The 13,958-nt window shown below is 39.7% G+C and overlaps 1 protein-coding gene across 3 annotated transcripts in view; it reads left to right on the forward strand.

The window, feature by feature from the left end:
• The first annotated feature begins 233 nt into the window (after positions 1-233).
• PDE6C (phosphodiesterase 6C) overlaps positions 234-13,958 on the forward strand; it is a 58,372-nt gene continuing 44,647 nt past the window's right edge. For all 3 annotated transcript variants that reach the window (XM_063131613.1, XM_063131614.1, XM_063131615.1), the window contains exon 1: positions 234-713. In XM_063131613.1, coding sequence (XP_062987683.1) covers positions 234-713 — 480 coding nt within the window. The remainder of the gene's footprint in view (positions 714-13,958) is intronic.

Genomic DNA, 13,958 nt, shown 5'->3' on the forward strand with positions numbered 1-13,958 from the left:
ATTAAGCCAGTGGACTGCTGTCATATCTCAAGGGTTTTAGAAGGTTGGAAAGCCACAGAGCAAGCCTACAGGTCTATGCCTATGGGAGTTACAGAATGTACAATCAACCATTTTCCCTTTAGAAACAAAGTAAGACTTGTGGCTGCTTCAACTGTAATGCAGGGGTAACAATACGACAACAACAACAACAACGACAACAACAACAAAAAGCTGCCAAGGAGGAGGGAAACAAAATGGGTGAGATAAATAAAGATGATGTTGAGAAATATCTGGAGAACAACCCACAGTTTGCAAAGGAATACTACGACAGAAAACTGCGGCTAGAAGCAGTGGGAAGTGTCTTCAAAGTCAACCCTGGGGATGTGAAGGATGGAGTCTCCTTCAAGGATATGACTAGGCTAGAGGAATGTCAGATGCTTTTTGAGTTGCTGGTGGAAATCCAGGAAGAAGCAGTCAGTGTAGAAAAGACAGTACATAAAGTCCTGCAAAGGTTGGCACAGTTGCTGGCAGCTGATCGATGTAGCATGTTTACTTGCCGTTCCCGCAATGGTACTCCAGAGATGGCTAGCAGGCTCTTCGATGTAACCCCTACCTCCAAATATGAGAGCAACCTGGTGCCTCCTGAGAAAGAAGTTGTTTTTCCTCTGGACATTGGGATAGTGGGTTGGGTTGCTCATACCAAAAAGCAATTTAACATACCTGATGTAAAAAAGGTAAGTGGTAATATTTTCTGGGTTTGGGGGGTTAAGTCTTTTTTGACTAAGGCTAAAGTCCTTTTTGAAATCTGGAGTATGAATAAAGTCCCATCCTGTAAGAAAGCCTGTAAACATGGTAGTAGAACACCCAAACAGTGATGACTATTGTAAAGTTCATGGGTTGCACTAGCTATGTGTAAATTTCTACCTGTACTTCTCATAGCCATAGAAATGCACAACTCTCATTCATTTCCATATGGCAGGAACAATGCTGGCTAGTTTGCATCTGTATAGGGGATAAAATATCTTAGTTGGATTCAGACTAATGTTAGCCATGCTTTAGTCCCTTTAAGTCAATTACAATTTTGTTAAATTTATTTCAATGGGACCAGTAGATGATGACAAATGTTGCATAGATACAGATTTCATGTGCAATTGACTGTGCGCAGAAATATTATTTAACTAAGAAAGCCAACCTTCCCCAACCTGGTGCTCTCTATATGTTTTGGTCTACAGCTCACTGCATTTCTTATCATTAGTTATGCTGGCTGGGCTAATGGAAGATGAAGTCCAAAATATCTGGAAGGCATCAGGTTGACTGAAGTAAATGTCCAATGTTCCAATATGGAAAGCCTTTCTTCGTGGTGGTGGGGGTGGTAAATGTCGTCAACAACAAAAACAAGATAAAAATTAAGAAGATTAACAATAGCCATTTCAAATGAACATCTTACATAAAGTGCACACTCATACTCAATCCTATGTATAATTACAACAATCTTGATTTTTAAAACTGGAGTTTATAAAAGCTTTAATACAAACGCCTGTATTTTTATGTGTGCCTGCTACACAAACAGAAATAAAACCATATCCCTATATTGCATTTGCTGTCCCTCAAGAGCAACAACCACATTAAAATCTTTTAAAAGATATATGAATCTGGTTAGCCTATGATGTAAATTATACTTAGAATTCACAAAGTATTTCCTGTCCTTGAAACCTCTTTTTCATCCTGTTTGTACAGAACAGGGTGTTTTCAATCTCTTAAGAATAATGTTAATGTGAAAATGCAAGCCTGGTGGGATGCATTCAGTTTACAAGCTGATCCTGTGCAGGGTTAAGCATAGATGTGCCCATTTTACATTGTATTGGCTTGTTAGTGGGTCACAGATAGTGCAGGCTGGCTGGAACCACATCCACGACCACTTTGGAGCAGTCCCATAGATTTTAATAGAATCATTCTGGAGCAAATGGTTGCTGCTGCGTCAGAGGTAGACTTAGCATGAGGAAAAGTAAGGCTGCTATATTAGGTGACTGATTTTGGACGCCATTTTAATGGGGCTTAACAGGGCAACTTTCCTGATGAATAGTACCCCAGATTAAATAACAGAAGAGAGGGTGCCAGATGGCCCTGTGTCCTATTAAAGAATCACCCAAATTGCAGGGTAGAAAAGAACACTTGATTGTGAAATGTGAAATAATTCAATGTAGCAGGCCCAGTATTTTGGTATTGACTCTGGCTTGTGCCCATATTGTGTGACAAGCAGTATTTGCTGCCTGTTGCCCCCAACAAGAGAGCATGGTAGGTAACCCTTTTAAATTCATAAGGCAGATTACAGCAGGAAAAGATCAAGGGGATCAAGAAAGATGTGCATCTCATCAGACTCACCACTGTTCTTCTAATATGAATGAGTTAGGATTGCTCCTCAAATTAAAACAGACTATATTCTACAGAATGTATAGGTATAAATATTTACCTATGTTACAATAGATACACCAGGGGGCATGTTCCAACCCAGTACAGCTCCAGTTGAAATTAATGGGACTAAAATCTGCTTAGCTTTGACTGTTTCATGCCAAAGGCTCATGCACCAACAGGGGTATTGGGTGTGTTGCTCTGTGTAAATTAAATTTGTTAACACAACATTCATGTGGTGTTTCGTTGTTGTTGTGTTTTGTTCCTTTTAATATTGCTTCAGTAAAGCAAAACAATTGTCGATGGTAAATGTGATATCAAAGAAAAAAGAGGGGTTTGCCAGTAACTGACATTTAATTACAAATCCACTTTTTAAAATAAGGTGATAGCTTTAATGTATACAAACACTTACTTTTGTAATCAGGTCATTCCAAATAGCTCTGAAACTTTTGATGCCAAACGCTGACCCCAGAGTTCCTACTTGAAGATTTCTAATTGACATCACTATTGGGGTATCAGTATTATTCCCTCTGAATGTAGCTTTGTATTCGCAGTACCATCATTGCTAGTTTAATTTCGCTGGTTTAAAAACATGTGGGAAAGCCCCACTTCAAACACCTCATTCCTCAAATCAGAACTCCCATTGACGTCATTGGGAAGTTTACCTAAGGGAGGGCTGCAAATACGGGCCTTGAATCAGTTACATATCCATTGCTGTAGGTTAGTTATATTAGGAGTCAGTAATAGTGCTTCTACTTAAAATCCTTATGATAGTATTTTTAAAGAGAAAGTATTCGCCATGCAATTCATATTGCATATGCTTCTGAAAAAGTAGGCATATTTTGCCAAGTATAGTATTTTTATCCATTTCTTATACCACAGCTGACAAAATTGTTAAAACTGATTCCATTGCCTTGACTTATTTATGTGCAGTAAGAAACTGTTCGTGTGTCTTTGTGGAAATTCTTGCGAGAATGGTATTTTCATTCTCGTAAATTCTATATGGCAATCAGTTTCACCAGCTTAACCCAATTTAGCTGGGCCAGATCTACACTACTGCTTTAAAGCGCTTTATAACAGTTTTATAGCGCTTTAAAGCAGTTAAAGCGCTTTATAACTGTTATAAAGCGCTTTAAAGCAGTAGTGTAGATCCGGCCCTGTTCCTTCTCTCAAAGGAGCAGTTTGCATTGGTCCCTGAGTGAAGTGCAGTTCCCTGAGGTGTCACCTAGCCTCCAGGCCACAGCTAGCCAAAGGTGAGAGTAGAAGTTATCATGGCAACAGAACCTGTCAGTAGGTCACTTGAAGGGTCTTGACCAATAGCCATAAACCATTCATCATCTTGGTCCTCTGACAAAACTAAACTCAAACTAGATTTCAAAACCCATGTCAGGAGAGAATATTAATATGAGGTAATTCTTGCTTTCTATGTTTTGAAATATTAGTTGCCATAATTGCAAGAATTACACACACACTAGTTTCAATTATATTTTTAGAATTAATTCTACTTTGGACAAAGGAGAAAAGATGCAGTGGATGACTATTCCTGAAATATTCTGTGCTTTTAAGGAGAACCGTTTTAGAATTTAAAACTGTTTTATCTGCTCAAAATTGGTTGCCATTTATTGGTTGCTCTATTTTACCAAAGAGACCTGTGTCAACTTAGATACTAACAAGTACATTGCAGCATTGGTTTTTGGCGGCAAAAGCAGACTTCATACATGTAGAAGTCTCTGAATCTGTTAAGCCTTTGAGGAACCACACAATCTTCACTGTTGTTTTTACTGCAACAGGCTAACATGGTTACCTCTTTAGAATTTGCCTCTATTTTGAGTAATTAATAGCATATTCCTGTATTTCTCAGAAGTAAGTCCTGTGGATTTAAATGAGGCTTACTCATAGGTAAATGGATAATGGATTGCAGCCTAAGACTGAATAACTATCCAAGAAAAACAGTGTCTTTAGTGCAATTCTGTTGTCTTTGATGGGGGTTATTCATGTGCGAGTGTGTAGCCCCATTTATACATTCCTCTCACATATGGGGCATTTTTTTGTGTTCAGGCAGAAATGGGATACATTTAGCACACAAAAGTGGGATACATTTTTAGCACCACCAGTCTCCGTTTTCCAACTTCTTCATGGTTACCTGCAAAGGAAAAGTGTAGATGCAGCTGTTCACCGGGAGAGCTTTGCAGGAGTGGAATACCATGTCCCAATTGCTCAGAGCCCCTATATGCACCAGCTGGGTTCAATGTACGGATGTCAGAGGAAGGAGATGTGATGCTGAGGCCAGGCCTAAAAGCACAGCCCCACTCTTGCTTCAAAATGGAAATGTCAATAGAGCATCCCGTTGTGGAATCTGGTCTACTGAAACCTTTCAGAATGCGGGCTGCTCAGTAACAATATAAAATACAAACAAACAAAAATATAATTAACTCAAAATTTTGTCTTCCTACTCCTCGTGTTGGCCCATTCCAGCAGTAGGGATCTTAATTCATCTATATGCCACCCATTAGTATTTCTACTCCCACAGTAGCTCATAGAATATTAATAAATAATTGAAATGATAAAACCAATATATTAAGGCAGAGGACCCAAACCTTTCTGGACCTGTGCCACACATGGGAATTTGAGAGCATGCTGTGGGAATCATCATAAAATGCCTAATTAGTGGATCGCTACTTTCGAACTGTTGCATTTATAGATGTTAGGCTGAGTTTTGTTCAGCAAAAACGTTTGATTCATAAATATTGGACACTGCAACATCTCTTTGAAAAGGGATTGTCTAATTTAGCTAATTGTTCAAGGTGTAATACACCTAATGCTTCTGATAAACATACGTTTTGGCAATATCCAGTAGCTGCTTCTTTTGGGAGGAGGGTATACACAGATAAATTTTGCACTGGAACAGTCTTTAATATTCACTGATGTACATGTTCTTTTAAATTATTTACCTACTTCACAGAAATTAACAACATTCAATGTAAATTGTTTCTCTGTGTCATTTTGACGGCTAAAAGACATATATTACAACATTGGAAGGATAAGCACTGACCTCCTAAAATTCAATGGATTGAGGACCTTACAACACTTTCAATATCTGAACAGGTGGCAAATAGATGCCACCTTCAAATGGATACTTCTTTGGATATTTGGTCCACTTTTGTTGAAGTGGACCAAATATCCCCTGCATTAAGGAACTGGGATGACCATTTAGCTCTATTTGAAGATATCCTCTATTTGAAGGGCTATCCAGGCCAAGTTTGGTTTAAAGATTTATTTATTTTATTTGTTACATTTATATACCGCCCCATAGCCGAAGCTCTCTGGGCGGTTTACAAAAGTTAAAAACAGTAAACATTAAAAAGTATACAAAATTTTAAAACATAAAAACAACAGTATAAAAGTAACAGTATCAATTTAAAAACAACAGTTCTGGGGGTCCGTTAAAAAACAAACTCAGCGTTGTTAAATGGTGTTAAATGCCTGGGAGAAAAGTCTTGACCTGGCGCCAAAAAGATAACAGTGTTGGCGCCAGGCGAGCCTCATCAGGGAGTTCATTCCACAGTCGGGGGGCCACCACCAAAAAGGCCCTCCCCCTTGTTGCCATCCTCCGAGCTTCCCTCGGAGTAGGCACTCGGAGGAGGACCTTAAATGTTGAGCGCAGTGTACGGGTAGGTTCATGTCGGGAGAGGCGTTCCATCAGGTATTGTGGTCCCAAGCCATGTAGAGCTTTATAGATTAAAACCTATAAAGATAAAAGAATCATAAAGAGGGAGAGGAGGGGTCTTGAAATTGCCCATCAGCAGTTAGCACGGATAGCAGACTGAGTAGGCACACAGGTCTCTTGGTCAGTATGGTGATATGTATTTCTATTTAAATTATATTAATTGTTTCTAAATTTTCTATACATAAAAATCAGAATATGCAAATTTTATGCAAATCTGCATCCTCTTTTGTCTTAATTTCCTCTTTTTTGGTCATGCTTAAGTGCCCACCTTATGAGAATCTGAACAGCATTTTTAAAGCCATGTGGAAATAATTAAAAGATCCAAAAGACATCAAAGTAGATCCCAGTCAAGCCTCCCTGAGGAGAATGTTTCAAAAGCCTGGCACCACACGTGGCAAGGGCAAGCCATTTTGGACCTTAAAGATTAAAACCAGCACTATGAACTGAACTTAGAAGCAAACTCTGAACTAGTGTATTTGAAGGGCTAATCCCCTTCTCCTTCCTTTTGGTTATGGGATGTTGTACTAGTAGCATCGGATCATTTTGTCTGGAGTATTGCAATATAAATTGTCCACTCCCTGGAGCCTCTTGGTCCTCTTCCTTACTGCCACTGCTTGTTCACCTGCTCTGTCGCCAATCATGTAAGCAATGACAAAAGTGAGGAGATGGAGCAAGCACATCCATTCCCCTTTCTCTCTCTCTCTCTCTCTCTCTCTCTCTCTCTCTGGGCAGTTGTGCTGATTGGGCCCAGAGGGTCAACTCAAGGCAAGTGAGTGAGCAGAATTGATTTGGAGAAGGAGAGCCCACTTAGGACACCTCACCCAAGGGCCTGCTAAAACATGGAATTGGCACTGGCAGCATCCATTGTTAACAAAGTGAACATTGTTGTGCTTTTTTTTTCTCACAGAGTCATGGCAGAATACATAGTCCATTAAGGCCAATGGCAAAACTGATTGTAATAGTTTAAAATAGCATGGGGTCTGAAGCAATTCTAGACTGTTCCCAAGTCTTGTCTTGGCTACTGTATAGAAAGCTGACTTAAACTGAGTCAAAGCAGCACCAAGGTTTCACACAGGATTCTTTCCAGTCCTACCTGGAGATGCTGGGGACTGAACTTGAGAACTTCTGCATGCAAAGCAGGTGCTCTACCACTGAGCTATAGTCCTTCCCTCCATTAGATACTGAAGTAAGATGTTAATGAAGAAGCCAAAATATTGTTAGACTGACATTGCTTTTGCGGTGTCAGGATTCCATCATAGGTATTTATTATTTCAAGTGACTTCCATCACCTTGTTAGGAATGAGTCAAATGGAAATCAAATTTGGTTGCAAGTACAGATAGCTTGATGTTATTGTACACCTTAATATTAATATAATTCATTAATATAATTCATTGTTTAGTTGTAGTAAATATATAAAAATCATCTACTACGTACAGCATAAATTGGCTTACTACAATACAAAAATACAATGAAAACAGCAATGAATATCATAAAACACATTCAATTAAATAAAACATTGCTTAATTTAAATTAAATATTGTTTTATTTAAATGCCTTTATTTAAACATGTATTTATCTAATTGATTATACATTTCATGTCATTTCCTTTCCTTTCACTTATTACATTAAAGGCATTTTTATGGTATTCACAAGTAGGATTTTGCAGTGTGGAGTACTCCTAGTCAGTATTCTAGCTGGTGTCATTTTCCAGGATACTCCATTTCGTTCCACTTTCCCCCAGTTTTGTTTGTTTCTACCCAACAAATAATCAGCATTCTCTGGGCTTGGTCTGTATTGGGCTGTTCTTGGGGGTTTCTCCCTCTCTTTGTATTTCTGGAAATCCTAGGCTTCCCCAACCCTGCTAATATACCCCCTTCTTGTTTGTGGATGGTGCTGTTTTCGCTATTTTAGATTAGTACTGGATGAATGAATTTGCTATTAGAATATATGGTAGCTGGTTTTATTCTTTTATGTAGGGCATGTCTACACCAGCCATTTATCCTGGGATCATCCCTGTGCATCCAAATGACATACAGGGGATCCCGGGAGCAGGCAGGGATGATCCCTCTGTTTTCCTGGGATAATCCTTAGGTGTAGAAAGGGCTTTAGCATAATTCAATATTATGCTTTTGGTATAAGCTAACCATTTTGGCTTTCTTTAAACTTATCAGGCTTTTTGATAGTGGGGAAAATAGGATTTCTACCTTTTCCCCTGGCAGTGGACTCTGTGCCTTGATGTAATGACTATTGGCCAGAAATGCAATGTGTTCAGGTTTTCTGGCCCCAAGATGCCAAGATGTGTGGAAAACTGCAGTTCCTTAATTTGTGCCTATCATGTAGCTTTTAAGATACTCTATCAAAAAAAAAGTTAGCAAGCCTAAGGGAAAAGAAATAAGAAAAGGAACTGTGGAATGGGTTGAATATCATTTTTAAAACACCAAGGCACTCCCCTTCCAGTATCTTTATCCCAGGATTATCTCTCTAAAACCTGGAAAGTTACCAATATACGTGAGGAAGCACCTTACCCTGACTAAAGGTTCAGAAGATTAAAGCAGAGGGGAAGATCTAGACCTTCATTAATTAGCTTAGAAACAGCATCTGCTCCCTTCCCCCAACTGGGATTAGCAGAAAAACAGAGCTGTTGATCACAGGAGCTAATAGTGTTTAATCCTGGATTTAATAGTAGCAAGAAGCGGAAAGGCAACCAGGCCAGCTGACCTAACAAATTTTTAGTCAAATTGAACAAATGAGCTATTACATTAGTTGTATTTTACTTATACACAGTAGGAAAATTATCCCAAAACACCAGAATAGCACTTGGCTATGGATAGTTTTATCCTAGAACCTTCACATCAGGATTATTGCGAGAATTCAGGAGCTTTAGCACAGTTTAAATACAAGTATATTATCCCATTTACCTGGTGGCAGCATGCAAATTTGCAGGATTATGTAAATCTACAAGCTGCTGAAAAGACTTCAATAAACAGGTGTTTTGTGATATGATCTCTAAATATGAACAGGTATTTTTATACATCATGGTAGATGAGGAAAAGAAGGAAGAAAAAGAAAAAAGGAATGTGATATTTGAGTATTATGTGTGCATATCTTCAATGCCAGGGTTGTTGGGGTTGCTTTTATAATGCTGCTTCATCTGACTCATTCCAAATTTGAGCAAAACATCCCTTTCCCCTTACAGGTTTCAACCTCAACACTAAGCAATATGTAATATTTATACCTACATATATTTCAGGGAATTAATAAGGTAAATGTCCCTCTTGAGATGTTAATCATGGCCTATTAGATTTTCTGAGTGCTCCAGTCAATAAGAAATTATCCTTTGTCTTTTCATCTTTATTAATGTGTATGTCTTTTAAATTAGGATATTCCACGTTTTGTTATAATTACATTGTTTATTAAAAGCAGGCCATTTTACTGGAAATGAAATGCATACAAATAAATAAATATTTAAATTACAGTTTCATAAGACAGATGGAATATATGAAGCAAAGTGAAATTAGTATAATATGATTTAGAAGTCAGTATTTCTATTCAACTTTTGGCAGTTGAAAAGAGAAAGGGTTGCAATGTTTCTAATTACCACAGTATTACAGTGAGGACCATCTGATGCTGAAGGGTGAATCTTAAACTGATCTTTGGAGCCTAGAAGGGGATTATGAAAACAGTGTTGGGAAGGGAATTTCCAAAGAATAAGGTCAGGGTTGTTAAGATTAGTAAAGGAGGAGGGATTTATATGCCTACTTCTGTATTAGAGCAATTGTATCTTCTTGAGAACCAAAGGGCAGGCCAGTGTCATCAGCTGGCTTACTCACACAGCTACTAGGCCCAGCCTGCCTTTGCTTGTCTCCACTCATGGAGGGCACCACTAATCAGCCCCCCTCTGATGACAATGCTATGAATTCCCTGCTGGTGGGCCTATGCTGCACCATGCTAGGAGGCACTGCATTCTGGAAAATTTAAAATGACAACCACCTCCCACCACTGATTGGTGCCAAGCAGCTGCTTGGCTTATATAAGAAGTGTGCCAGTACTACTGGGTAAGCCTGCTGAGGAGAAAGAGGGCCCAATTGGTGCTGCTGCTGGGTGGGACCCAGTGGGGGGGGCAGGGCTGGGCAGAGGGGGGCAGTGGGGGCAGTTGGCATGGGCCTACAGTTTTGAGGGGGCTTACTCCGAGTCCCCTTAGTAGAGGCAAAGGTGTCTTATATACATCTTGAATAAAAGTGCTTGCCATTACCTTTTTTTATAAATCATTCTAGTTCATATGTATTTAGAACTGATTAAAAAATACTTAATAAGCAGTTTGAAATGGGGCCTACATTTCCCATCTGGCCCAGGCCTATTGCCAGCTTTGCCCAGCCCTCGGGGGCGTGTGTGTGTGTGTGTATCAGCGGCACTCAAACCTTGGTGCTCGCCCTGCCAAGAGTTGAATCCCAAGACCTGCAATCGTAATGTAAGATCAAGTTGATGATCCAAATCCCAGTTCAGGTCAAATAATTCCATACTGACGAATAGCTGTTGAATGTGGTGCTTTATTTCTTAATTAATATTGAAGTCACACTTCCTATTTATAGCCAATAAGGTTTAAAACGACTGACCCACAAGCCTTGCACCACTATTTTTGTATGAGGTATTGATCTGAGTGTGCTCCCTAACTGAAAAGAGGCAATTCCTAATCAATGACATGTCGAGACTGGGGAAAAAAGCCTCCTGTCATGGCAAGTCATTTTGTTGAGCTTCTCATTTGGGACTGAATAGAAAAATGCAAAGATATAACATATGCTGACACAGCAGGAAGACATGGCAGAAGATGTGACATTGCCTCATAGAAGATGCCAAAACATAGCAGCCACCCAGGAGAGACTGATTGGAAGGAGACACCCTAGTATAGGGCTGCTGCACCTTTAACTGTCGTGATGAAGAGGGAATTTCACCAGGTGCTGCATACATACAAATGACACCTGCTGAAATTCCCTTTTCTGTGCAACTGTTAAAGATATAGGAGCCCTATCTTCCTTTTCATATGGTCACCCTAAGTATAATCCCCTTATTCATGTAGATTGAGCCATGAAAATAACAGCTTGCTTTCCTGACTCTGCTAATTTCTTCCAAACTCTTTGTGTATTTTACACCAAATATAAAGAAGTTGCTGGGAAATACTCCTATCTCTGTGCTCTTATGTAAAGACCATTGCTATATTGGTGTTCTGAATTAAATAGAGTTCCCTTAATCCAGTGCTACTAATTCTTGGTGGCAGCTGGCATTTGTGAGGAGATTCTCCACACCATTTCGAAGATTCACATGATATGCTAGATTCTTGTATGTTAGATTCCCATAATTTAGAAATGTTTTCCACATAAAATTTCTTTCTGGCATAAGCTCCCTTATGCTTACTAGAAATGAAACAAGAAGTACTTCAAAGAGTAGGCACCTGTCATTATGGTGGGTGGGGCTACCAATTGTACCATTTAGTACAATTGTACTAAAATTATTGTGTTGTTTCTGCTCGTCCTGCGCAGTATCCATTTGGATTGGAAATTATAAGGCACACAGAATCAGACTACTTGTCACATGCAAAAAACAATATGAATGTGGAGAAAGTTGACCTTTGAAAGCACCGAATAGCTCAAGCCTCGGGTGTTTACTTCATCAACCTTGATGACAATGAGGATGCCAGAATTTGTCCTCCAAGTTGTTTAACGTAGTATAGAAGTCATCGGGGGATACCAAGTCTGAACATATAACTGAGACATCATCAGCCCCTGAGTACAATACCTCCAGACTATTCTATCCTTGACAACTATAGGTTCCTTAAACTTGCTAATTACCTCTCTTCTGATAGTTATCACAACTCCACAAGCATGTGTTTCCTTTACACTTGCAACCTCCTGGGGTTTCCTTTTCTGCTCTGAGGCAGGTGATGTGGCTTTAGGAGATATGGCATTATCTCCTAAAGCCAATGTGGTTGATGGGTAGAGAGTTCCGCCTTCGGTTTGCTGAGGGTGGGCTGTTCCCCTACGTACATAGTAAAATAAAGAACCTCTGTGTCTGGACCGGTCTGGAGTCTGTTCCTTCCCTACTGGGTTTAGGGAAATTTCCCTAACAATCTGCCATTTTGGGCAGCTGACTTTCAGGTAGCCTAGCTGTCCACAGTGATAACAAGTTTTATCCCTATAGATAGGGGTGTCAGGTACATTTGAGACTTCTGTGTAATCTTTAGCTGGAGTGTTCTGTTCCTTTCTTGGAGGCAATTCCCCCTCTCCCTCCTTTTTGAAACCTCTTTTTCACTTCCAAACCTTGCAAACCTTGGTTGAAACTCATCTCTGTTTAACATCAGTTGGTCAGCTATTTCAGCTGCCTGCACCACACTCACAGGACTTTTATCCTTGATTTTTAGTTCAATTTCCTTGGGGATCTGATAATAAAACTGGTCTAATCCTTTCAGCTCCAGAACCTTTTCTTTGGTATCTCCTTCAGCCCCTTCTATCCTTTTGTTTAAGAGGTCTTTTAGTTTCATCCCAAACTCCATTAAGGATTTGCTAGACTAAGACAACAAGGTTTTAAACTGTTTCTTGAAATGCTTAAGACCCCTTTTGTACATAATATCTTTAAACACAGCATACATAACCACCTCTCCTTCTGGCATGCTATTGTAAATCTCTGATAGCTCCTCTCTTATTAAACTGGGCATATATTTCATATACTCGCTCTCCTGAAGTCCCCATTTCTGCATAGCCCATTCAAAGGCGGACAGAAACAAATGAGGATCCTCTCATGGAGTGAAGGCTTTTATGGTAACCTTGGCTGGCTGCTGCAACCATCTTCTTTTGAGCTGTGCCTCCTGCTGTTCATTCTCTAGTTTGAGATGTTCCTCCTCCAGACAATGCTGAGCCTCGTGCTGCTTGAGATGTTCTTCCTAGTGGTGCTGGGTCTTCTACTGATAAAACTCAACCCTCTGCAACTTCATTCTGCTCAGGAACTCCAACTCTCATAACTCCATCTCTCTATCTTTTAGCCAGATAAGCAAATGCAAAGTTTAAATAACAAAAGTTTAAAAGTTTACTGGGAAAGTATTATTATTACGTAAAACTTTTAAACATTTGAATAGCTACAGCACACACACAAAACAAAACCATAAGATCGAAAGGGCAAAACTCAGGTGCCAAAGAACAATGAGCAACATATAATCCAATATCAGATTCATGCTTTAGCATTTCACACTAAATAAATATCCTGTATAAATCAGGGATGGGGAACCTCTAGCACGTAGGCCTAATGCAGCCTGCAGAGATTATCTAGCCAGTGGAGCCTCCTTGGATTGCTCTAGGAAGCATAACAGTGGGGATTCCCATGATATGTGGGGGAATGCACAGCAGGGATGCAGGCAGCAGGGGACTTGGCCAGCACTGGGAGAAGGCTGTATGTGTGCTGCACACTGCCCCATGGGGATCCTGAGCTGTGTGCAAAGCCCCACCAATGCTATGCATTCCCCCATTGGAAAGGATGCAGGATGGGCAACACATCCCCTGGCAGAGCATTCGCATGGCACTGAGTGTTGACTCCTTGCCAAATGCCTATCTCTAACAAGTGGTCTTCCAAAAGTTTTATTATGAGCTATGCTATTATATTGTGACAAGGAAAAGATAGCCTTCTCTTTCTAAGTTCATGTTCATGCGTAGCATGCTAGGTAATGGTGAACAATAAGTGTTTTCTTAATGGTCCATTAGACAATTATTTATTACAGTCACAGACCAGCAAAATCAATGTAAAACATACAAAAGATAGATAAAAAGTGACATGAAAACAAATACAGCTTTGTAGAGTTCT

This window comes from Elgaria multicarinata, chromosome 8 (assembly GCF_023053635.1).
Source record: "Elgaria multicarinata webbii isolate HBS135686 ecotype San Diego chromosome 8, rElgMul1.1.pri, whole genome shotgun sequence".
NCBI classification, from domain to species: Eukaryota; Metazoa; Chordata; class Lepidosauria; order Squamata; family Anguidae; genus Elgaria; species Elgaria multicarinata.